The sequence below is a fragment of the Micropterus dolomieu genome, linkage group LG01 (genome assembly GCF_021292245.1).
Source record: "Micropterus dolomieu isolate WLL.071019.BEF.003 ecotype Adirondacks linkage group LG01, ASM2129224v1, whole genome shotgun sequence".
Taxonomy (NCBI): domain Eukaryota; kingdom Metazoa; phylum Chordata; class Actinopteri; order Centrarchiformes; family Centrarchidae; genus Micropterus; species Micropterus dolomieu.
In genome coordinates this window covers 33,505,000-33,530,247 of record NC_060150.1, presented here as the reverse complement: position 1 = coordinate 33,530,247, position 25,248 = coordinate 33,505,000, and the positions used below count along the sequence as shown (strand labels likewise).

Genomic DNA, 25,248 nt, shown 5'->3' with positions numbered 1-25,248 from the left:
GAGCGGGTTGGCTGTTAATCAGAAGGTCGGCGGTTCGATCCCTGGCTCCCTGGTTGCGTGTCGAAGTGTCCTTGGGCAAGATACTGAACCCCGATTTGAATGAGTGTGAATGTTAGTTTCTGTTTGAGCACTTAGGCTCAGTGTATGAATGTGTGTGACTGGTGGATGTAGTGTAAAAGCGCTTTGAGTGGTCGAAAAGACTAGAAAGGCGCTATACAAGTACGGAACATTTACTTATTTAAGCATTTTACACCTTGAAAGTACTTTATTAACAGTCAACACAAATACTAGCCTCATACACCTGTGTCATGTTGTTTTCTTTGACTTTTATATTGTCCTAGTTATTTGATGAATGTCCTTCATGTATTTGCAGGCTTCAGCCGCCCTCCTCCTCCTCTACTTCCCCTCCGTCCAGTGCTGAGCTCCAGTCCAACAAAGCCACCCTGGTCTGTCCGTCTAGTCAGTCTGTGTGTTTTGCAGATGTGAGCTGGTTGGCTGCAACCAGACCAGACTTTCCACATCAGCAGCTATCTGGCCATCCAGATGTCAGACTGGATAAAGTTATCACATCTAAAGTGTATTCAGCCTATCAGACCTCAGAGAAAAACATCAAAAGTCAGACTGTCCCACTGAAAGATGTGTCTGCATCCTTGTAATAAATGTTGTGACCGTTAGGTGCAGGCGTCATATCAGCTTTACAGTTGCTGCTTTTTTCAAGACTCTTTCAAAAAAACAAATCAACAGAAATGTGTCTGTATTTGTATTTTCGCAAACAAATTAAAGGGATAATGTTCTGCAAAAAAGTTTTACCTTCACTAGATTTTATTTTTCTCCTGATGTTCATCTCACTGATAATTTAGTTAATCCAGGACACATAGATAACATACACATTTGTGTTAAACTCTTATTTCAATATGTATATTTAAATTCATAAAGCTGCATTATTATGTGTTAATTTCCAATAAAAGCACAACAGAGAGATTAATATCAAGTTGCCTGGTTTTAGGTGCTTGCAGAAGTTAAGATAAGAATAAGAATAATCAGATAAAATAAGCAAATGAAACTGAGTTCATCCTCCCTCAGTGAAGCATCACCTCTTTACTCCTCCCTCTCTTCCTTCCCAGGATGCACCTTCAGGCCTCTGCTCCTTATTTATAGCTCCATGTAAATAAAGAGGTCAAAGGTTAGCTCTCTGTTAAATCAGACGGAACGGTCTCTGACTGGAAACACACTGATGATTTTCATTATTAACAATTTGGACAATCAGTGACAGTTTACCTCTAATGTGTGTGAATGTGAGAGTTCATTCATTCAAGTTCTTGTCTTGTGATCTGATTCCCAGCTTGTTTCTTGCTGTGTCTTTCTGATGGTCGGCTCTGTTCCACTAACAATGTCAACATTTTTGTTATCTTCACACAAACACCCTGTAAGACTCTCAGACCCCGTCCACACTACTGTGTTTTTGTTTTAAAACAGAGACCTTTTGCTACGTTTGCACCTCCCGTCCAGACTAAAAACGGCGAAAATGAAGACCTAAAACGAAGAAGAGTGAAAACACTGCCGACCCCGTTTTTCGTTCTGAAACTTAAGATGGAAATAAACAGAGTTATTTTAGAAACGATGATGCAGACGCTCACGCTTGGCTCTGTGATTTGCTCTTATAAGTCATGAAAAGCAGACACATGGTGCTACTGACAGAGTTTTTGACTCAGTATTTTTATTAAAATATTCTTTACCATGCAAATAACACTTGTACTGAGCATGTCACTGTTTACTTTGCAACAACTCCAAGTCTGTTTTCAGCTCATTATTGGTCCATGCGAAGAAATTTGGTCTGATTCTTCATCTACATTTCTTTATTCTTTCTCCAAATCTTCTGTAACTATGGAATAGACCATCTGCTTCGTGTTTACACCGGCACGCATTTGCCCAGTGTACCTGAACGGCCACTACATGTGCATTATCAGTCATTTTAATGAACCGGAGATCAACTCTAAAACGCTGGTGTGGACGGAGATCGTATTCGTTTTAATTCTCCGTTTATAAACTAAAACGGAGTAGTGCGGATGGGGCCTCAGAGAAAGGCAAACCCTCCCAAGCTAAGGAGCTTTACAAAAAATGTTTTGATGAATCGTCTGGTGGAAAACCTCTATCACTATGGAGCAGTTGTGGCCAGGTGGGAAGAGACTGAACCAAGTGTTCGAGATGGGGATGTTTCAAACAGTTCTCTCAATAGATGAGTATGGATATTTGGCAAATGACAAACAGTACTGTAAAGAAAGAAAAGGTGACAGCACTGTCTACTCTGTAACTTTGTGGTTCTCCAGGCAGCCTCGCTGTGGATGATGTGGTGTTTTGTTGTTGTTCGTCTGGCAGCTGTTCTCCACTGTCCTGGGTACTGCTGCCATCCTCCTGCTCTGCTGATGAAGTAACTTGTCCTGGTGATCATTGCCATAGAAGTGTGAATAAGGGTGCAGTCTGAAGGACACAGATAAGACCAGGGATGGTTGAGAGTGAGCAGCCTAAATACAAACAAAACTTAATAAAACAGATTTGGACATGCTGTTCAAATATGTATGATTATTACCAATAGTGAATTTTTGAGGCCAATACTTACAACAATCTGATAATGACATATCAGCCAATAGCTATTTTTTAACATGAGCAAACAACCTTGTTACGGATACTTTAGATTTGTTTTCAGCCATACAAGCAGCAATGCCGGTGTGTCGGCTGGTCGGTCCCTCACTCTGGTCCAGACTAAAACAAGTACTTGATGTATAGCAGAGACATTTTGCACATTTGTGTTTATAGGTAACATTTGTACTCCATTTCACTTTTTATCTAACTTGTATGGTGATAACACATGTATAAATTAGCAGTACTTGTTCAATGTTGGAGTTACCAAGAAAGATGGAATATAAATATAATACTAAATATACACCTAATTGGTTATTGTGCAAATGTGCCAAGAGTGTAAACAGTGACTAAACTAGACTATTAGACCATTGGCAATGTGGGGAACAATCTGTCTTTCAATTACTCAAAAATCATCTTAAATAATTCCAAAAGCAAAGTAAATTTATGTCAGTTAAGTAATTTATACGTTATTACACTGTTGTTGACAGAGCATTAGTTTCAGGCACAGCTACACAAAAAAACAGTTACTTCTAACTATAGTTATAATATTGTTACAACTTCAAACTGTTTTTGCAGCCACATCATTTTGATTGATTTCATCAAATACACAATCATTTTAATTAGACTTCAGCTTTCTTGGAGACTTAAAAGAGTTAAATCATCTGACAAATGGCCTAATATTTTAACCCCCTAATGTTTTTTGTCAAGATTACTTTGTTTGTACTGATCAGAGCAAGGAGGAGAGGGCCACAGATCTTGTATCAATGCTGGTGTATCAAACAAGAGTTGATATGTCTATTTATTTTTTAAAAGATGATGATTTATTTATATAATTGTATTGATGAGTGGGATGTGAGAATAGGTCACATAAATAAGATTGGCTTCATGATGCATGGTGTAGAAAAGATTATGGGACTTTTTTCATCTCTGAAAAATTTGTTTATCTTTACCTCTTTGTAAAAAGTCTCTTTCAACCACAAGGTGGCAGCAAATCAAAATCAAATCAAATGCTGCTGCTCTGTGTGTATTACAAGCTGGACAGAAAATAACATAATGGCTGAAAAGATAATCTATAATTCTGATATAACACAGTATATAAATATTTGTTTTCACATAAATTAACATTGTATGACTGTTGTGCTTGTATTTGAGTTGTTTTACCAAAGTGATTATTAAAAGTAGATTAATAATACAAAAAAGAGAAATTTCTTTCACTTCATTTTCTCTTCTTTAACGACGCATCTATAAGAAATAGGTTTAAGAAAGTTCAGCTTTATGCTTAAAATGATAATGATAAAATGATTTCCTGATATGCTGCTAAAACATGTTTTTCAGAGACCTTAAATCCAGAGACTTGCTGCTTCTGCATTTTTGGACTCATTTAATCCCTTTTGATCTGAAGACAATTGAGGTTTTAAATCACTGGGTTTAAACTCAACGGACATAGACTTTTAACCTTTTATTTTGAAAAAATCATAATCCATAGTATACCTGACTCCCACACTGCACATCCCTGCACAAACTTTTGTTTGTCCATATCCTTTAATATTCTTTTTATATTTTATTGTCAGTTTTTATATTTAGCTTTATCTTTCTCATATTTTCTACCTGCTACAGTTTTTGTTATGCACCAAGATACAAAAGCAAATTCCTTGTATGTGTAAAACTGTGTTGGCAATAAAGCTGTTTCTGATTCTGATTCTTATTTGGTAAGTTAGTAAGAACATCATAATATCACTTTATGGTTTTCATTTGACAGAGTTTTTAATGTTGGTTTCACTGTCAATTTATATTCACCTTTTGTTTTATAAACTTTATTTTACTGCTTTGGTTTTACTATGCATGTCAACCTGTTCCCAACTGATGAGGTTTGTCAGTGTCAACATGCATCTGCTGAGCTAGTGAATAATACCACTGAGTTTCTCAAGTGTTTTAAGAACTTTACATAAATATTCTCACAGAAAGTGCAACTCACCACTGACGAAATTCAGCAATGAGCAGCCAGTGACTTATCTGCCAGAGCAGCACACTGGACTCTCGATGGTCACCACTCAGTGTTTTTTAAAACAACAGATGTACATGGTCCATATTTTCATCTTTACTGCAGGAAAACAGTCTGAGACAGTATGACTGCAGCTGACTGATGCCATAAGGCACGTTTTGATGGAAGACTGAAACTTTCTGCTAGCCTTTAGATATACAAAAAAGAACAGACAAAAGACCTCCAGGACCTGAACAGGGGGAAAGAGAATCATGTGCAGAACTTTTCATGCTTTTTGTTTAAACAAAAAGAGGAGAGGAGTGTGACATGTTCTGCAGAAAACTTGTAGATAAAATAAAATGGTTTAGTTTACAAACACTGCCAGGTCAGCAGCAGCTGCCATGGAGGTCAGTGGCAACCTAACGTAATGCCATTTATTTCTTTTCTCAGAATTGCAACATAACAGACTGTGTTATCAATTAAAAAGTGAAATAATCAAGGAAACCTTGCAAATTACTACAAAATATCAGGTCATGGAAAGTCCAGCCAGTCTATTACTACATTGAAAACGTTCATAAACTTTAAAAGTCTGTATCTCATCTGTTGGCGGCAGTTGCTAAAAGCAGCAAGTGCCCCAGTAAGCCTGTGGCATCTCAGGCTGCCACAGAAAGTACCACTTGAGCACCTGCTGTAACCATTTCCTGGTGAAAACCCTGCTTCCAAACCCAGGAGTAATGCTATATGTTGACAAGGTCCATCTCATTCTATGTAAGGAGCAATCTACACCGAGACTTAACTGAAGATGTCATTGAAACCAGACTTGTTGTGTGCGGTTGTCAATCTAAAAACTAAATGTCATGCTACAGCTAAAGCTGAAATAATTGTGGTTCCATGTGCTTGATCACACTACAATTAAAAGCGTCAAAAAGAAAAGGTGGTCATTGTTTAAGTGGATAAAAGTCTAATGGAATTAATAAAGTACTAAAATTGAAGAAATTTGGAGTTGCTTGAAAGATCATTTTCCGTACTCACCTCTGTAAACCACTCGCATGAATGCCAAAGAATGGATTCATCTGTCCCAGGCCAACCTCAGTGACAGAGGATATCTGTGATCAGCCAGTTCCCTTACACAGCACATCTGGTCTGCATCTGTGGTGGGCAGACAGAGAAGACAGATGAAGGCTTGTTCATTGGAACCTTTTACACAACATACTTCCTCTATGCAATAAAAAACGCTGCATCCATATCAGGTACGCTGTTTGCTATACACCCCACAATGCAATACTTCACCTTTGACATATAGAGTATGTGTAAATTAAGAACCCCACATGGTACAAAATGATGATGATTCAGACGTGTCTGTAATCTAAATTTGCTGCTCACTATAAACAAATGACCAAATGTTTTTCACCACAACCTTTGCAGTTCTAATATTGTCCTGGTCAAAACACATCAATACTACAGAATGGGTAAGGCACTTGCTGTAGCAAGGTGATGCATAAAATACTTGGATGAATACTTATAATATGGATGAATATGGCTAAAAATTGGAGACAGGATGATTGCTGCACTTCTACTTTCAACATGGACAGTTTTACAATCCAAACCTCCATTATATCAGTACAGTCAATTAAAACACAATTTAGAGTCATATTCATAAGCCACCAGACAGGCAACAGAGGCAAGGCAAACACTTGGATATACATATACAGTCGGATATAGTGCAATCAAATCATGGAAATCTTCACTAAATTAACACAGAAATCGATGTTTAAAGGCCAAATAAGGAAACACATTGGAACATCATATTGTAGGATGCTGTGCATATTGGGATTTGTAGTTTTTGCTGGTAAGTATATACTCGTGCATACACAGCTATAAATGTTAGTTTTATTCATAAATTTTAATTATTGTCTAATAACTGTTACATGTGTTATGTTTGCCATTTTTGTGGACTGTAGTGTTTATATAGTTTTTAAATGTGTTGATATTTGTGGACTGTAAGGTTTAGTATGTTTGTAAATGTGTTGATTTTTGTGGACTGTAAGGTTTAGTATGTTTTTAAAGGTGTTGATTTTTGTGGACTGTAAGGTTTAGTATGTTTTTAAATGTGTTGATTTTTGTGGACTGTAAGGTTTAGTATGTTTTTAAAGGTGTTGATTTTTGTGGACTGTAAGGTTTAGTATGTTTTTAAATGTGTTGATATTTGGGGACTGTAAGGTTTAGTATGTTTTTAAAGGTGTTGATATTTGGGGACTGTAAGGTTTAGTATGTTTTTAAATGTGTTGATTTTTGTGGACTGTAAGGTTTAGTATGTTTTTAAAGGTGTTGATTTTTGTGGACTGTAAGGTTTAGTATGTTTTTAAAGGTGTTGATTTTTGTGGACTGTAAGGTTTAGTATGTTTTTAAAGGTGTTGATTTTTGTGGACTGTAAGGTTTAGTATGTTTTTAAAGGTGTTGATTTTTGTGGACTGTAAGGTTTAGTATGTTTTTAAATGTGTTGATATTTGGGGACTGTAAGGTTTAGTATGTTTTTAAATGTGTTGATTTTTCTGGACTGTAAGGTTTAGTATGTTTTTAAATGTGTTGATATTTGGGGACTGTAAGGTTTAGTATGTTTTTAAATGTGTTGATTTTTGTGGACTGTAAAGTTTAGTATGTTTTTAAATGTAGGGAGCCTAACAAGTAAACAAATATTGTTTAATTTCCCTCATGACTTCTAGAATGTGAGGCTGAAACTGTTGATAATCATTATTTAAAGAGTTTACTCTGCAACAACACCTGAGCTTCGCACGTCTTCCCTGTTAATGTTAGCTAGCTAGGATAACTCAAAGTAAATCTTCAGACTTTATAAAAGGTCATACCAAGTGGACAACAGTGTGACTGCAGCCAAGTTATGGTCTTTTTCCTCTGGTAAGTGCTTTTGCTCAATTTGTGATTCTCATGTAGTTAATCGCTGTTTTTTCCTATGATATGCTAACTTAACATACCTTAGAGGTTAATGTTACATTGATTATCATGGCCTCAAGTTAGGTTAAATAGGGTGACTTAACAGTTAGTAACTAATATAGGTAACGTCAGCTTTACATAAGATTATACCTAAACACATTTTGATAACGTTAGCTGTCAAGATGCAAAATTGAGCCCATAGTTACAGAGAAGGTTAACGTACACATTTTATTTTGACAGTTGTTACATGTGTTTGCCCAACCTCAGTCCCTCTGTAAATTTGGGGTGTCACCTGTAGTCACCCTTCGGTGTTTTTCACGTGAGTTAATGTTAAGGCTAGCTAACGTTAATCCTCTAAAGTCAGCATCACAGAATCTAAAAGGTTACAGATAAGACTGAAGCGATCAAAATTTAACTTTACAACACATTCAAACATATTATCTACATGGTTAAAGTATGGAAATGTTAAATATGATGGTGGTTGGGGTGGATCAACATTAACATTAACTTTGATGAAGAATATCCAGAAATTAAGATCAATGATTTCTTGATATTCTTGATATTATTGTTTTTATTAATAGCATGTACGTTAATGTTTGAACTGGATAAACTGCCGTTTACTGTGACGTGTTTTCTTTTAAACCGCTAGCTAACACTTAGCCACCTGATGCTAACGGTACTTCAACTTTACCATTCAGCTAACTCACTGGTGAATTTAACCTGAAGAAACTTTCATCAGTCGATAAATAATTGAGTCGAGTTTCTTATTTTTTGTGTGTCTGTTATTCATGTGTATGACTATGAAAGGCTAAGTTGCCATGTAGCAATCACGGAGCTAATGTTAGCTTACAGTAACTTAAGGCTAGTCATTAAATAACTGTAAGTTTTGAGCGTCTAACTTGTTTCTGTCGCTAATAAAGTTACTAACTCGGGACATTTTTAATTTCTCTTCTATAAAACAACTAAGGGGAAAATGCTTCCAGAAATGTGTAAAGAAACGTTAACGTTACCGCCACAAGTGTAACGTTAGTGGTGTGCTGTGTAAAATAACACCTGGAGTTCAAAGCTGTTTTTAATTAGGGTGATAAGTTACATTTCACTGTGCTTTTTACTACATGCGTTTAACAAGTTTAGTTATAGATACTTTACCGATGAGCAGTTTTAACTTATTTAACAGCCATCTCCCGGCGCCCTCATGTTTACTTGTGTCTCCCAGGAAACCTCCATTATTTGCATCAAAATTTATTATGAATGGTCTTTTGTATGACGTCACCCAAATTGCGCAGCTGCTCTCTGCGCAGGCAGACGGAACAGCTAATTTATCTGTTGAAATGTCAGGGCAGGAAGGTGCTGCACCTAAAACATCCAAACACAGCTGCAAATTTAAGCAGAGGTGAACTGAAAAGTTTTGACGAGTCCCCTCCGTCTCCCCCTCCACTGAACAAAATTCCATATATCCAAACTTAAACGTTGGCTGGTATGCCAGTCTGCATAATGCAAAACATAAAACAACAACAGTACACTAAATGATTTTATTCTTGTAATGAAGTGTAGTATTACTTTAACTCAAGTAAAGGCGATGTACTTGTGTCTTTGTGCGGAGACTTTTAGCCAACATTACATGTTATAATGGAGGAGTATGGAAATTTGTTTGTGGTGCCCATAGCACTGAAAAATTACACTTCAGAAACCAAACAACAACATGTCTTTGCAGGAACAATGTCCCAGTTACTTTGGAATATGTTGTATGTTGTTTTATTTGTGGCTTTTGTCTGTCTCTCCTTCCATTTTCCTCTCTCGCATGCCTGCTTTCCCCGTTTTTCCCCTTCTTCTCTTCACCTCTTTCCAACCACTTTCTTTTTGACCTCCCTCCAGAGAATACGTACTTGAACTTCATCATGACTGATTGTGAGGGACAGAACGAGGAGCCGGGGGAGGTGGCGCTCACTGTACCAGAAGAAGTTCTTGACTCAAACTGTGTCTCCGAGGATCAGGAGAGGCCCTACCGCTACCTGGCCCCTGTGGTTTGGCACTGCTTGAAACAAACAACAAGACCCCGTAACTGGTGTCTGCAAGTGACCAATACAGAATATCCTTTTTTACTGCTAGGAGTCTAAAAATACCAAATATGTATGTTTAATAATAATAATACAAACACATTTTAAGTATTATTACATATCAAACCATTATGTATATTTCTGAGTGTATCTAAAGGATTCACAGGCGTCTTTTTCTCACCTGTCTGGCTGACGCAGATTAAAACTTTACGACACTGTAAAAAAATCTGCCATTATTAATCGCATTAGGTTCTTCTAGTATGTAATCCTTCTTTGTTGATTAATTATATGAATGAATGAATATGATCTCTCATCCTATGTGTTATGACCTTAACCTCTTCCTCCACGTGGTTTGATAATGTGTCCATACTAATGGTCCTGCTTAACTGTGTGACTCTGGGCATGTACAAGCCCTGTGAAGAGATGAACATCACTCTAGAGGTTAGTGGGACCCCTGCAGTGTTATTAGTGGACACTGGCAGTGGAATGTACATTTACTGAATCTTTAACACCTTTCAAATACACTTAAAAAGTGTTTAATCTGCATTTCCTTCCTCTCCATGGTAACACACCTTCCAAAACTGTTTACCTCAGTTTCTATTATTGCAGTGTGACTAGATACCTGTGCTGTGATCTTTCATTGGCTACATGGTGTATCTGTAAATAAGTGGCCATATCACCTTACATTTGAGACCAGCTAAATTAGCAACATAAAAAGCTAAAGATAATCAAAATGTCTTTCTGTAGTAGTAGTAAATAGTATTTTGCCACCGTTGTTGTTTTTTTACTGTATGTTTAATCGTACATTTTTTCTTTTATCTTGGAGGATGTATTCTTTGTTTTCTTTGTGATGGAAATGCTCATCAAGATGGTGGCCCTGGGAATCTTTGGCTATGAAGGAAGTTACTTCAGCAACAACTGGAACAAGTTTGACTTCTTCATCAACTTGGAAAAGTTAGTATCCCACAATGCCTATGGCTCATGCGGACAAATCACTCTTGTTGTTTTTTTCACAGTCACCTTAGGAAAACATTATATTTAATTTCTTTAAGTTTTAAAGACGACATGCTCAATCACAGCAGTACTCTTACTTTCAAACCAGAAACACAGTAAAGTTTGGACAGCTTTGGTCAGACTAGCCTGAAGTTTTGACTGTATTTTAGAAAAGGCATTCCTCAAAAAGGTTTTTGAACCAACAACTTCTACGTTTTCATATTCAGTGTTAGAATGTGTGTACATTTCATGCAAAATAAGACTCATCTCCCTGTTTCTGTCTGAAACTCTCCATTCAGGTTGTTGGAGTATTTTTTAGCTTCTCTTGGCATTCGCTTAAGAGTCGGTCAGGCGCTCAGGCCAATGCGACTGATAGGCAGAATAACAAGTAAGTCGTAACTTTAATGAGTAGTTGAAGTCAGAAATGGGCTAAACTTTCCCGACAAACCTACGAAGCAGCTGACCAATGAGAGCAGACTGTTGTGAACAGCATGCAAACCTATTCTAGTTAGACTCCCAAATAAAAGTATGAACCTGAAAATTATCATCATATGGTCTCTTTAAATAATCTTTAGAGTGGAGTAATTTTATATTTTCAAAATACCCCAAACTACTATAAATGCATTTTCCTGTATTTTTAAAATGCTACATACTGTGTGTGTGTGTGTGTGTGTGTGTGTGTGTGTGTGTGTGTGTGTGTGTGTGTGTGTGTTTGTGATGTGTGTGTGATGTGTGTGTGACATGAAGTATTAGTAAAAATAAATTCTGACGGCATCTTTTTGTGTTCATTTGTGCAGGTATGCGAGGCTTGGTGTCAGTACTCTTGGACACTGTGCCAATGCTTACAAATGTTCTCCTCCTCTACCTCTTTGTCATCCACATCTTCTCCGTTGTGGGAGTCCAGCTGTGGGCGGGGCAGCTGCTCAACCGCTGCTTCCTGGGAGAGGACATTCCCGCGTAAGGAAATTGCTTAGTCTGCTCTTCCGGTGTTTGCATTTATTCCACTTCTCTCTGGGCTAGAAGTTGTACAAATGGCCTCCATATATTGCTCTAATTTACAATATGTAATGTGATGATGTGTGAACTGCAAATCCTCACAATTATGAACATTTTGCATAAATAACTTAGGCAGTTAATATCCTGCCATGTAAACTGGAAGTGAGTTGTAGTGTGTCAGTTAACTTATTAATGCCAAATTTGACAACAAATCCTACATCCTGTTTTTTTAAATTTTTCACTCTTTGTATCTATGTATGACCATATATACATTAATTCTTTATTTCTTAACATGTAGCACATACACCCTGTCATGTGAAAACTAAAAGCTATGTAATGATAACTATAAAATAGCAATTCTAGTGTGTAAAAGCTTATCATTCTTTTTCTATTCAGAATGTACAATGTGTCCTTAAGTCCATACTACATGTCCACGTATGGTGAAAATGTCCCATTTATCTGTTCGCCTGATGACAAGAATGGGATGGTACACTGCCATGATGTTCCACCTTACAAAAAGGGTGGGGAAACCTGCTCATTGGCTGCACCCCACCATGTTTCAGCTCCAAATGAGTTAGTCCCCACAGGGGCTGGGGCCAGTGCTAACACCTGTGTGAACTGGAACTTGTACTATAATGTCTGTCGTGCTGGGGACCACAACCCTCACTTGGGAGCCATCAATTTTGATCACATCGCCTATGCCTGGATAGCCATTTTTCAGGTAAGAGGGGCTTTGATATGTGTAGAAATACATTTGGATTTGGACATGCTGAAGAAAAAACACAATGATGAGCAGTCAGAATTTTTTGCACTTGTCAGACATGAAATTTATGGTTCTTGTGGGTTTTGGCGGATGGGACTGATGTTCTCTCTGTCATACACTATCATCGATCTATCATAGCAAAGTCTAGCTTTCATCTGGCTGGAGAAAGCTTATTAAAGTGTTAAAGTGTTGCCACAAAGTAATATTTTATTTGCATCACTCTCTGTCTCTCTCTGCCGTAGGTTGTCACGATGGAAGGATGGATGGAGATCATGTTTTATTTTATGGATGCTTATTCCCCCTGGAGTTTTATATTTTTTGTATTCGTCACCCTGGTAAGTCCCCACTTAGTTAACAACTGTATTATTTGACCGTTCTCATAGGTCTCAAAAAACTACCTCAAAAAGAGGTTTTGGTATTCTTCCAGACTGATCACTTTTTGGTTGCACTTGACATGGTCATGGTCTGTAAAGCTGGTTAAATAACTTAATTGACATCTATGAAAATCCAACAGCAGCAGCAAAAGACACTGAAATTTGAGTTTTGATTTGGTCTAAAATATCACACATTTGAGCTGTACATTTGAGCTTTATTCTATGCTCTATTGCATTGAGATAGAATACACTAAAGTCAATCTGAGTTGGGGCATTTAATTTCAGGATGAGAAGTATTAATTGAAATATACATTTTAATGCTGCCCTCATTTACACAGTCTGCATAATTATTGTTTAAAAGTTTATTGTGTGTTACTCCTCAAAGAGAGTTATGGTTAACACTTGGACTGCAGTCCTGTTTGATGAACAACTAAACTATTTGCAGTGTTGTGTGGGTTACCTTTTCCCTATTGGGTCTAAATTAAATTGGAGGCAGTAATCCTAAATATGCAAATGCTGCTAGTCCAATTTCCATGAAGCGGAGTTTTGCAACCCTTGCTCTAAATAGCTACACTTTACTTCCCCAACCAGATGGGCTCCTTCATCATGATGAACGTGTACGCAGTCGTCATCGCCACCCAGTTCTCAGAGAGTATGGAAAGAAGGACAGGAAAGCCTCTTGCTGACGCTGTGTCCATCACTAAGCTCTGTGACAAGTTAACCTGCTGGCTGCGGAAGATCTCCCGTAGATACAACAGGTCAGTAACTGGAAATGTACTACTAAATAGCACTTAAAACACTTTGCTGTGGTCAGATTTGCAGTCTCCAGTGGCATGTGTGTACAACCAAAGTTTAAATATATTTTAGATATTACTCTTGTTCAGCCTTGTTCAGGTCTCACTGTGTCTATGTGTCTGGAGCATTTTATTGGACATTTTGATAAAACTAAATGTGTTATGTTCTCAGCATTTAATAGTTTAGTTTGCATTAGAGACACAAATGAACTAATGCTTTCAAAAGCAAACAAACACCCAACACACACTACCAGGGGGAAAAAACCCATTAAGTCTCAATTTAACCAGAAAAGAACACCCTCTATTTTCACTTATTGTTATGTCTTGTCCTTTTACCAATAGACATCGTAACAAAGTACAACCTAATGGCAGTAGCAGCTTGAACACGTCCTCATTGGTGAGTCCAGTCAGCATCTCTCTGCTCTACCACCAGCAGCAGCATTGTTGCCTCAATAACAAGAGGTCACTTAACTGACTCCCCTGTCTTTCAGGCTCAGGCCTGGATACCCATCAAGAATACAGCTGAGAGGACTGTCAACAGTAACCTCTTTGACCGAGGGATCATGTTTACAGTTGTACTCTGTATTTTGACCATGGTCGTAGAGCACAACGGGCAGGTAATGTGTTTTCGTCTGCTTACTACAGTATCTGTCTACTCGAGTGTGTAAGGTGAATGATAGACCTGAGAAGCTGAAAGGTTCAAAGCTAAAATGGCTCTGGCTGAGAGCTGCTTTAGCCATTTCCTGTAATTCAGGAAATATTTCAGGTTTACCACACGCATTTGGACTTAAGTATTTTGTCATGCTGGGGATGAAGAGAGATAATTCCATACTCTATCCTGATCTTAAAAGATTAGGAACCCCAGCAGGAAGACTAGAATGAGATGTAAACTATTTCCTTTTCTTCCTTTACGTAACTGTTCTTTTTTGCATATTTTATATTGATTGCTTGTCTTATCACCCTCCCTATCTTTGCATTTTCACATTCTCTTGTTTTCTTTTGCCCCCTTTCTCCATCTATATCTCTGTTCCACTCTGTCCTTTCTTTCTTCCTCTCATTGTATTTCTTTCTTCCTTCTCTTCCTACAGCCTGAGGAGATGACACAAGTGTTACAGATCAGTAACATCATCTTCACCATTGTATTTGTTCTGGAGATGGTCTTAAAGCTGGTGGCTCTCACATGGAAGTACTTTACGGACCGAAACAACCTGTTTGACTTTGTCATCGTTATCATCAGGTAATATGGTCCTGTGTAGTCTGACTTTTGACCTCTGCTTATTGCTTTGTCTTGTAATACTGTATGTGCCGTCATTAAAACTTGCAATACATCCATACTTCATAGTTTGGAGTTGGACTTTCATTGGAGCCACTCATTTAGTTTTTTGAGAATGGTACACAAAAACTGTTGCAGTATTAAGATAAATTCATTGTTTCTATCATATTGGAGTAGGATGACACTTACTCAGCAGTGTGAGACTTCAGCGCTTGGAATACAATGTATACCAGCACTTATAACCAGTAACAGGCTGGATTTAAGTAAAACTAGCACAGTATTACCTATAATCTCATGATACAGTATATTAAATCACACAGAAGTTGCCAACAGTGTATTAAAATGTGTCTGTTTGTGTTTTTTTCAGTTTGTGGGAGATAATTGCTAAAGCAGATGGCAGGTTGTCAGTTCTGCGGGCATTTCGCCTGCTGCGGTTTGTGAAGTTGGTTCACTTCTTCCCTTACCTGAAGAAACAGCTGCAAGTGCTGAATATGGCAGTGGAAGGAGCAGCCCCACTCGGTGGGCTTCTGCTGTTTGTCATTTTCATTTTTAGGCAAGTACACACATGCAGACACAAAAATCCTTCCTTCATCTGTTTGTAGCTATAATGATGCAGGAAAACCAAATGGTTTTGTATCACTAAAATGATTATCACCCACACGATGCAGATATTTAAATGATTCTGACTGAATTTTCTTGTTTCTTTGCAGTGTACTGGGTATGCAATTGTTTGGTTGTAAACTTAACATCAAGACACCATGCGGAGACATCGTCCCTGACCAAAAAAACTTTGACACCCTACTCTGGTCCATGGTCACAGTGTTTGAGGTTAGTTTTTGACTTTACAATTTGTGCCACTGTCATTTTATTGCATCATCATGCAAGTTGTGCCTCAACCTCTGTCTCTTCTATTAAATCTATCAATCCAGCTTCTGACTCAGGATGACTGGAATCTGGTGCTGTACAACACGATGGCTGCTACCTCCCCATGGGCCGCTCTCTACTTTATTGCGGTCATTGTGTTTGGAAAATCTGTTCTTCTCAATGTTCTTGTGGGCATAGTGGTTGACAGCTTCCAGGCAAAGGTAAGGCCTTCTTTCTTAGTTTTCTCCAAGAGCTAGATTGTTTATACTTCACGTCAATGTTGCTGTGAAATACGGCACACTGAAACACTAACATGCACACCTATGGCAATCTCTGTTTCCTGTTGTTCCAGCGCTCCTCAGATTCTGATCAAATTGATCCCTGTGGGTCCGCCAGCTCCTCTCCAAACAACTTGGCCTCTTCACAGAGAGATAACAAGAAAAATGTAAGTTCCTATGAGTCATAGATTCCAAATTGTGGTTTCTGAGCTAGTGCTTGTGTTGAGCGAGTTGTTTACTTCCCCCTTGTTGAGATACTAGTTACAGTTTGGAGACCCAAGGTGCTGTACTTTCTCAAACATACCAAGTATCCTACACTCCCCTTTGCTCAACTCTGTTTCATGTTGTTTCAGGACCACTCAAGCCACAACCAAGACAGCACTGTCTCTCACCCTGGGCCCAGCAGATCCCCTGCGATTAACTCAGCCCCCGAGGAAGACTCTGCACCTCTAGATGCCAATGAGGACAATGTAAGTTCCTAAGAGTTAAAGTTTTCAAAATTTGGTTTGCAATTCAACTGAGAGTTAACCCTTGGCGAAGATTTTACAAGATTTACCACCAGTGACTAGGTGGTGTGATCAAAACCGCTTTTGGATTTTAAATAAATTGTCACTTTTCTTAGCAACATTTTGCTACTGTAATGCTGTCTTCAGAGTTGCTTGTGGTTATTTTATTTAGGTTAAAGACATGTGACTGATGTGTAACTATTCACCCCTGCAGAAGCCTTTGAACTTGACCCAGAAAGTGCGCCGCTGGTGCAAAGAGCATGAAGAGTGGTCATTCTACATATTGTCTCCACTGAACAGGTAAGTCTCAGAAACACAAAAACACACATCATTTCATCTGGCCTGCCTGTCTACCTGCGTGCACTCTGCCCCTGCACTCACTGGGAGTGGCTTTACAGGGAGACCTGAAAGGAGGGGTGGGATTTTTTTGGTTGTATGCTTTCAAAATCTAGTTTCTCCAATATTACCTACTGTAGCTTTAATCCATCTATTCATTTTCTGCCAGTTATCAGGATTCAGAATGCATTACCTTGATTATTTAGAACATTAGGAATTATTGTTATATACTACTGGGAACTAATGAAAATATACTAATAAATAATTAAATTCTTCTTATCATGTGGTCTTCCATGATGCTTTCATACTCTGGCCAGTATGATCGTGAAACAAGTATTAAACTGTGTTAGTTTTTAAAAGTTAATAAACGCTGTAGTATCATGGGTGGTTTTAGCCAGTCATATCAAATCTGATTGGATACATTTAAATGACAATTTAATAATATTTTAATGTTTTACAGGAAGCGAAAGACGGGTATTTTCATATAAAATGTATTCATATATAAATTAATGTTTGTTTTGACTCCCTCCTTTTTTCACTGATAGCTATTTTGATTAACGTGTGTGTGTGTGTGTGTGTGTGTGTTTGTGTTTAGGTTCCGTATCTTTTGGCGTCGTGTGATCTCTCACAAGATGTTTGACCACATGATTCTGCTCTTTATTCTCCTAAACTGTGTCACCATTGTTTTGGAGAGGCCTGGAATAGACTCTAAAAGCATGGTGAGACACACATATACTGAATGTAACCTACAGTAACTTTTACTGCAGACAGGGATATACAGTGAACCCTCACAGAGTGTTGAGACACACATATCCAATCTGAAGCACACAAGCATAGTAAAATAAATATAGACAGATGCACGTGTCCACAGAGATGTGATGAGAAATAGCAAATACAGCGTCACCGCAGTCTGATGAACAGACACACATGCACCCTACACACACTTCCACTCTGTCAAGCTGGATGTTATGTATTTAGTAAAACAAATAATATGTAATAGTAGTTTGATCAGATGTAATACAAAATACATACAAGTTAAAAATGAATCTCACTCTGCCCTTTAGGAGCGATGGATGTTGGATTTGTCTAATTACGTATTCTCTGCTGTCTTCCTGGTAGAGATGCTTGTTAAGGTAAACGTCAGTTTTGTTTTTTTAACTGTAGAGCTCTATGGCCATTGTAACTGAGATGGTATTGTATATTCTGATAGATAAATTACTTTATGACTTTTTAGCTGTTGATTGAGTTGACATCCGAAATGAAATGATACATATATATATATATATATATATATATATAATTTTATATGTATATACTGCAAATTATTCTACAATTTTGGATATACTTTTGGATCAAACATTTCTACCTTTTTAAGGAATCCATAATGTTTTAATGTTAAATTGGCGTATTGTTGCTTTAATACCAGGTTCTGGCTCTTGGTTTGATATTTGGGAAGGAGAGCTACTGCCGGTCTTCCTGGAATATCATGGACGGTTTGTTGGTGATTCTGTCTTTAGTCCACATCCTCGTCACTTTTGTCAGTACGGTTGATAGTCACATGCTGGGCATCCTCAAAATGTTACGCCTGCTACGGATTCTTCGCCCACTGAGGTACACAATTTATTTTTGTGTATATTTGATGTCTGTGTGGGTTGATAACAGTTAATATGTTCATGTACTGTCTGTGTGTAAGCATACCATATTATTTCATATCATTTTGTGTCTGTAGTTACGTGTGCTGCCACTTACAAACATTTGTTTGTTTATGTTTGTGTGTTCCAGGGTAATCGAGCAAGTTCCGAAACTGAAGCTGGCTGTGGAAGCTCTGATGGCCTCAGTTAAACCCATCAGGAACATCCTTCTCATTTGCTTCGCCTTCTTCTTTTTCTATGGCATCCTTGGGTTGCAGGTGAGTTGACACATACACACACACACACACACACACACATGATCCCTGGTCAGCTTTTAGTCAAGTAATCATAGTAAACACCTCTGTTGAGTGTAATAGCCAACTAGCTTTGATGTAATTGATGTAATCGAGAAATTGAGATGATGTCAGGACAAATAAATTAACACTACAGACACTCTATCTCTGTCTTACACAAACGCTGTAGTTGTTCAAAGGGAAGTTCTACTACTGTGTTGGTGCGGACATAAGAAACATCACCAACAAGACTGATTGTCTGTCGGCCAACTATCACTGGATACGAAAGGAGTACAACTTTGACAATCTGCTTCAGGTACAGACTAACCCACCGAGCACACAGGACAGGTTTTAGATATTGTCTTAAAATTGTTCATGTTCAGCCAATCAGCATGATCACGTGATCTATCAATATGTATATTATGATGGAGATGTGGATCCAGAACTTCCAAACGAACTATCTCTTACTCTCTACAGTAACACATTAAGATGATCACATTGGATGATGGATTGCATACACTGTGTGCTGTCTAGTTTCTTTTTAAGTTGCTTAAACAAAAGCATCATATTCATCTAAATATAACGAATGTGTATACTGGAAAAAAATAGACCTGGGGTGTTGACTTACCAGTTATTTCTCTGTTTCCCATTCAGGCTCTGATGACGTTGTTTGTAATGTTCTCCAAAGATGGCTGGATGAACATCATGTATGATGGGCTGGATGCTGTGGGAGTGGACCAACAGGTATATTTACTGGCAAAGTATTTTATTGATGTGTTTACATTGTTATTTATATGATAAAGGAACAAGGGACTATGCAGGCTTAATGTTCATTGTGACTGAGTTTCATTCTTCTGCTAATTCATTTTCAAATGGCACAGAAATGAAATGGAAACTACTGGCAGCCTGGAGCAGTTGGAACAATATAGCTAAATATTTGTAACTGTATAGCATATATTTGAGGACGCAGTTTGTTAACAACTGTCAATAACAGATGGAATAGGGATGGTTGAATTATCCTCTCTACAAGTCAGTAACTAGTTGGTTGCCTGATCCCATAGCCAAAGTGTCACAGTCTGCATGACACCCATCCTCACAACAATGGATAGGCTGGAGCAAGCACATGTCAGCATGCAGAAGGAGATATTAAATACACGAGTTCTACAGACAGCAGTGTAATAAATGTGTCCTCAATGTCTCCTCTCTGCTCTTCTCCTCTCAGCCTGTGAGGAATCACAACGAGTGGATGCTGCTCTACTTTATCTCCTTCATGATTATAAGCTTCCTTCTCCTCGATATGTTTATTGGTGTAATGGTGGAGACCTTCCACCACTGTCAGCAGAATCAAAAAAGAAGAGATCGAGAGTTACTAGAAGAGGGAGGAAAAGTCCAGTGCAACAGTAAGGAGAATGAAGGGGCTTGTTGCGGGTCTATTTTTCTGAGCGTTACCTTTCAGAGTCTAAAAAAAAAAGAGAAAGGCTGGTTAGGTCATGCAAACAGAGGCTGATCATACTGGCCAGTGTGATGCATGTATTCAGACCATTTTAACAGAGCTAAAAACAGCTGCAGCTCGATGTAACATTGATGAGAGGAACATTAAACATAAAAGTGTGGACCATCAAACCAAAAAATAACAATCTGGAAGACTTTGAGATGCTCTGTAGACCTGAGATGAACTGGAGAAAGGTGATTATTCCCTTTGGGTTCACCACTCTGAGCGACTCCTTTCACATGCGTGTAGCCATGTGATCCATTGTTGATATAAAGATATTGATAAGGGCAGCTTTACATGTTTTTAGTGTTTGTTACATATTTGTATCCCTTCTTTGTGTGTGTGTAGACATGTGTGTTCCAGAGCCTGCACAGATGCCATATTACACTCACTACTCCACCATACGACGAGCAATCCATTCTCTGTGTACCAGCAACTTCTTGGACCTCTTCATGATTGTCATCATTGTCATCAGTGTCGCAGTGATGGCTATCCAACATTACAATCAACCTCCGGTAATGCACACACACATACAGTCACTGCCTGCAGCAGTTGAAAGCTCCGAACTGCCACAAAAAATTTATTTGCATGGGCTTTGTAGAATAAACCTTTCTGTGTCTGCTCAGTATATAGAGAAGATTACGGAGTATTCCTTCTATGTGTGCACCATCATCCTGATCATTGAAGTCCTGCTGAAGCTCGTGGCGTTTGGCATATGGAGGTTCATAAAAATCAGGTGACACAGAGTGAGCAAGAAATTATTTTCCCTTATTTGCATTTGTGTGTAAGCACTGTGTTTAATGACGTTTGCATGTGTTTAGTTGGAATCTGCTGGACGTTGCTGTACTCACGGTTTCCATCATCAGCATCGTTTTGCACAAGATGAACATGGCAGACACAGTTCCCATTAATCCCAGCATCCTGAGAGTATGTAGAGTACTCAGACTAGCACAAGGTACTATACACGCACTCAAAGTGAAATCTGTGTGTGTGTGTGTGCGCGCGCGTGCGCGGGTGGGTGTGTGTGCACTTATGGTATAAGTTATCCATGACCACTCTTGTGTCTCTCTTCAGTCCTAAAAGTCAAAAAGCTAAGAATTCTGCTAAAAACCATCATGAAGACTCTCTCACAGGTAAACACAGACACTGTGGGATTTATTTAGTTTGTTGTCTGATTCATTATGAATGTAAAGTGAGTATAAATTAATTTATTTTGCACAGGTGCTGTGCAACCCAGTCAGTTTTATTATTACTTTGCATATTAATAAAAACCAACATTACACTAAGAGACAAATTACTCAGAAAACTCTGTTTGTGCTCTATTTGCACATTAGAAACCCTATGACAGTGCTGTGCAACCCAGTCAGTTTTATTATTAACTTTGCATATTAATAAAAACTAAACACATCAGATAGGGCCTAATATTCAAATTAGTCATAAAACTCAAGTTAGCTGTACAACAGCATTAAGGGATCATCTGAAGATCAACAGGAGGAAGTGTTGAGTTTGCATCAACAGACAACAGTTGCAGCAGCAAATTAACAAAGCAAATGGGAAAACCCAAATGTTCAAAAGATGACATTCCTAAATGTCTGCAATGATAGCCTGTCTCAAATAAAGTAGTTCCTTTTAGCTGAGGCCCCTGGTTGAGTATTTAGAATATCTACATTGTTTGTTGTGCAGGAGATATAACATTGATTTTGATTCCAGGTGGGAAATATTTGTCTGCTCTTCACATTCTTTTTCTTTATCTACGCTGCGGTGGGAGTGGAGCTCTATGGCAAGCTAGGTCAGTCACACTACTAGCAGAAAACACACGTACACACGGGGTTACAGCAAAGGATTATGGTTCCAGAGATGACCCCAGTATCAACATTGTTGCCAAGGAAAGCCAGAAACCCTTTAGCTGAACCTCAAGTAGTAGTAAACCTCAGGAGGCAGCCTAGTAAATACCACAGTCACCCCAGAGCATCATTTATCCATTAGCTAATCCTTTTATAAAATCATAATGGACCACAACATAGTTACATTTGGATAAATACTACAGGCCCACTCTAATGCCACATCTTTGTAGCTGACTCAAACACACGTCTGAAGGATTTTATTGGTTAAAGTCAACAGGTCCACAGCGCACTGATATCAATATCTGGATGTCTGTGCTGTGTGTCTCTGTGTTAATCAGAATGCAATGATGACCGCCCGTGCCTGGGTTTACGCCCCGAAGCCAACTTCAGACATTTTGGGGTGGCCCTGCTCACGCTGTACGGCGTGTGCACCGGAGACAACTGGAGCGTGGTTTTGAAAGTATGTACTCACTCATACATTTACACAAGCTCTATATATACAGCATGTTATCCCCTATTGAAACCGTCGTTATGTGAGGGATAATTACCCAACAATTACAAGCACTATACCTTTGAAGGGAATTATCCCACTATATCATATCATATATCATCAAGTTCAATACTGGTGCATTAATTTAGAACTACAAACAAACACCTTCATTGTAGCTAATCCACACCTTCCAGCCAATGAGAGAGGGATCACTCCAAAGTGTGATTTAATAGGACGACTTGATGGGTTGTTTAAAAACGTGAGATGTTTTTTACTAATTGGAGTTTTTAATTTGTGCACAGAATGAGGTCAGCTGATGAATCTGCTCAGCAAGAGATATGTTATGGGACATTAAAGTCCCAATTTCTCCATTAAAAATCCATTCCTAATAATTTTCCATACATTTTCTGGGAAGTGTCCTGGAAATAAAGTTTGTTTCTAATTAAAGGGAAAATAGAGACAGTGTTAGCAACCTCCAATTAACTAATTTCAGGTGATTGCTAGTGTAACATCGGGAGTGTTTTAGTCAGTGGACAGCAGGTCAGCTAATCAATTTGTCTACAGGCAGCATGCAATTCAACATATATGAAGAAGTTTCATATAATAGAATAATGAGTTAATTACAATTGAATTAATTCAATTTACCACATTAGTACCACATTTTGTATTACTTCACTGGAAACTTCTCACAGAATCATTAGGGAATTCTGACTAAATTACAGACCCATAAAATAAAGCATTATAGTAATGTTTTTTTTCTAACTTTTGCTGTACCATTTAGTTTCCAATTGTCAAATTATTATAATTACTGTGGTTATTAAACAGTTAAGATTTCTGAGAAAGAATGGTTTTGTCATGTTGCCTCCAGTCTGTGTACCAGTCCCTCTTCCTTTCTGAATCTTGCTCTGTGTCTCTCAAGGACGCAATGAGAGAATGCCATCCTGGTGACCACGGCTGCATAAGCTACCTTTCCTGGGTTTCTCCGTTGTACCTCATCAGTTTCGTGGTTATGGCCCAGTTTGTGCTAGTGAACCTGGTGGTGGCAACAATTATGCAAGCGCTGGAGGACACGAACAAGGTACAGTTACAGTACATACAGCTGTTCTTTGGTAAGAACAGCTGTAAAGCTAATATTTAATTTGGTACTAATTCTAGGTACTGTCATCAAAATATACAAAGAGTAAAGTTTCCAATAATTAATGGATAATAAATTGATAATTACTTGGGTTTGAATTGAGCCATTCTTTCAAGGAATATTCTTTCTCAGAACTTTAGAAACATATCACTGTAGCAAATGAATCTTACTTGTGATTTTACTGCAATTTATTGTACAAAGAAAAAGTGCAGTGCAAATTACAGGAAAGATGTCCTTGTTAGTCTGAATGATCCACCAAACAGAATATGAAAACGTCGAGAGCATCCGGTGGATTATCCAGAGTAAGAGCTCAACATCCTTACGAGACCCCTACATCATCAACAGCTAAAATCAATAATAGATTGTTTGTTTTTTTAGATAGGATTGTGCTGTGGGAGGAACCATGAGATGGACAAAATAATAATAATAAACAAAGCACTGATTTCTGACTTTGACGTTGTCATACCAATGTAAGAAGAATATGTTTATATTTCACAACAAACCTACTGACTGCTGTCCCAAAGGAGGAAGGAATGCATGAAGAGGCCCGGCTGTCTCCAGGGGAGAGTGACAGACCCAGTGCCAGCCACGTCAATGCAGAGGGCTCCTCAGAGACGTGAGGTCGCACAGAAATTATTTACTTGTTTTGAGGAGTAATGTATATGTTTGATTTAATGCCACATGTTTGTTTTAATGGCATTTGGTTTTATCATCTTAGAGCGATTTTGAAATTGTATAATGTTTTAATTATTAGTTTCTTATTTTAATTAACAATATTTTGTAAATAAATTGTATATATTTGATTTAATGCCACATGTTTTTTTGATGGAAGTTGTTTTTATCTTCTTATGTTATTAGAGTGATTTTGAAATTGTAGAAGGTTTTAATTATTAGTTTCTCAATTTAATTAGCGATATAAACTGTGCAAATAAATTGTATATATTTGATTTAACTTAATGTTTAAGCTATTAGAGTGATTTTTATACAGTTAGTTGTTGGTAACTGATATTAAATATATAATTTTCTAGTTATCGTTCTTGTTTTCAAGTAGTAAACTGTGTATAGATGTTTTTCATTTTGACTATGTATAAATTTCCGATATAATTTTTCTTGAATAAATGTAATCAACCTGATTTACACAGACAATTGTTTTTTATCCACTATTTTGTTGTTTGAAGTAGTGATATAAACTAGCTTTAATCTGGGAGTAGTAAAAGTGTAAAGAGATGAACAGGGTTACACAAGGAATTTTCAAACATCTCCGGAACATGACTCATAATACAGCAGACACATTGTACACAGAAAAAAAACACTGGGGAAAAGAAAAGCAACTTATTTTAATAAATACATTTCGGTGTTATTTTAAATATTTTAAATCCTAAATACATAAATACATATAATATATGTGGTTTAGGGCTGAAGTCCACTTACTTTAAGGGTTGGTGGATGTTGCTGGACCATTTGGGAACATGTAACAAATGCATGAAAACATGGAACAGCTATAAGCTACTTTTAAACAGGAAGTGGAAACTTGATCTTTGAAGGCCTCAGATTTTCCT

At 37.8% G+C, this 25,248-nt stretch overlaps 1 protein-coding gene and 2 long non-coding RNA genes across 4 annotated transcripts in view; 2 read left to right on the top strand and 1 right to left on the bottom strand.

Moving 5' to 3' along the window:
• LOC123974610 overlaps positions 1 to 763 on the top strand; it is a 2,801-nt gene extending 2,038 nt beyond the window's left edge. The window contains exon 3 of the long non-coding RNA XR_006825895.1: positions 374 to 763. This is a non-coding gene — a long non-coding RNA (uncharacterized LOC123974610). The remainder of the gene's footprint in view (positions 1 to 373) is intronic.
• A 968-nt stretch (positions 764 to 1,731) lies between these two features.
• On the bottom strand, positions 1,732 to 8,794 carry LOC123981188. Its single transcript, XR_006827697.1, has 3 exons — positions 8,720 to 8,794; positions 5,654 to 5,770; positions 1,732 to 2,478 (listed from the first exon to the last, which is right to left on the bottom strand). It is a non-coding gene; the product is annotated as an uncharacterized LOC123981188 (long non-coding RNA).
• LOC123981181 (voltage-dependent T-type calcium channel subunit alpha-1H-like) lies at positions 7,309 to 24,671 on the top strand. 2 transcript variants are annotated; one of them, XM_046065891.1, is made up of 33 exons: positions 7,309 to 7,534; positions 9,446 to 9,659; positions 9,975 to 10,068; positions 10,496 to 10,581; positions 10,920 to 11,008; positions 11,418 to 11,577; positions 12,013 to 12,337; positions 12,622 to 12,714; positions 13,345 to 13,511; positions 13,890 to 13,944; positions 14,039 to 14,164; positions 14,636 to 14,784; positions 15,188 to 15,373; positions 15,531 to 15,648; positions 15,750 to 15,905; positions 16,037 to 16,129; positions 16,316 to 16,432; positions 16,683 to 16,768; positions 17,400 to 17,523; positions 17,869 to 17,937; positions 18,231 to 18,415; positions 18,587 to 18,713; positions 18,919 to 19,044; positions 19,383 to 19,472; positions 19,951 to 20,128; positions 20,569 to 20,735; positions 20,847 to 20,956; positions 21,042 to 21,175; positions 21,295 to 21,353; positions 21,931 to 22,009; positions 22,403 to 22,524; positions 23,474 to 23,632; positions 24,214 to 24,671. In XM_046065891.1, exons 2-33 carry the CDS (start codon positions 9,469 to 9,471, stop codon positions 24,307 to 24,309), a joined length of 4,116 nt encoding a protein of 1,371 aa, XP_045921847.1. In that variant the 5' UTR covers positions 7,309 to 7,534; positions 9,446 to 9,468; the 3' UTR covers positions 24,310 to 24,671. The 2 variants fall into 2 exon arrangements, with proteins under 2 accessions (XP_045921847.1, XP_045921838.1); XM_046065882.1 differs by having other exon boundaries at positions 7,310 to 7,534; positions 10,454 to 10,581.
• The last annotated feature ends 577 nt before the right edge of the window (positions 24,672 to 25,248 follow it).

Bases quoted from the DNA above. Each gene is read 5' to 3' on its own strand.
- LOC123981181 (XM_046065882.1), top strand. From the start codon at position 9,469: ATGACTGATTGTGAGGGACAGAACGAGGAGCCGGGGGAGGTGGCGCTC. The intron at 14,785-15,187 runs GTAATATGGTCC...TGTTTTTTTCAG, and splicing joins TTTGTCATCGTTATCATCAG to TTTGTGGGAGATAATTGCTA. The intron at 22,010-22,402 runs GTCAGTCACACT...TGTGTTAATCAG, and splicing joins GGAGCTCTATGGCAAGCTAG to AATGCAATGATGACCGCCCG.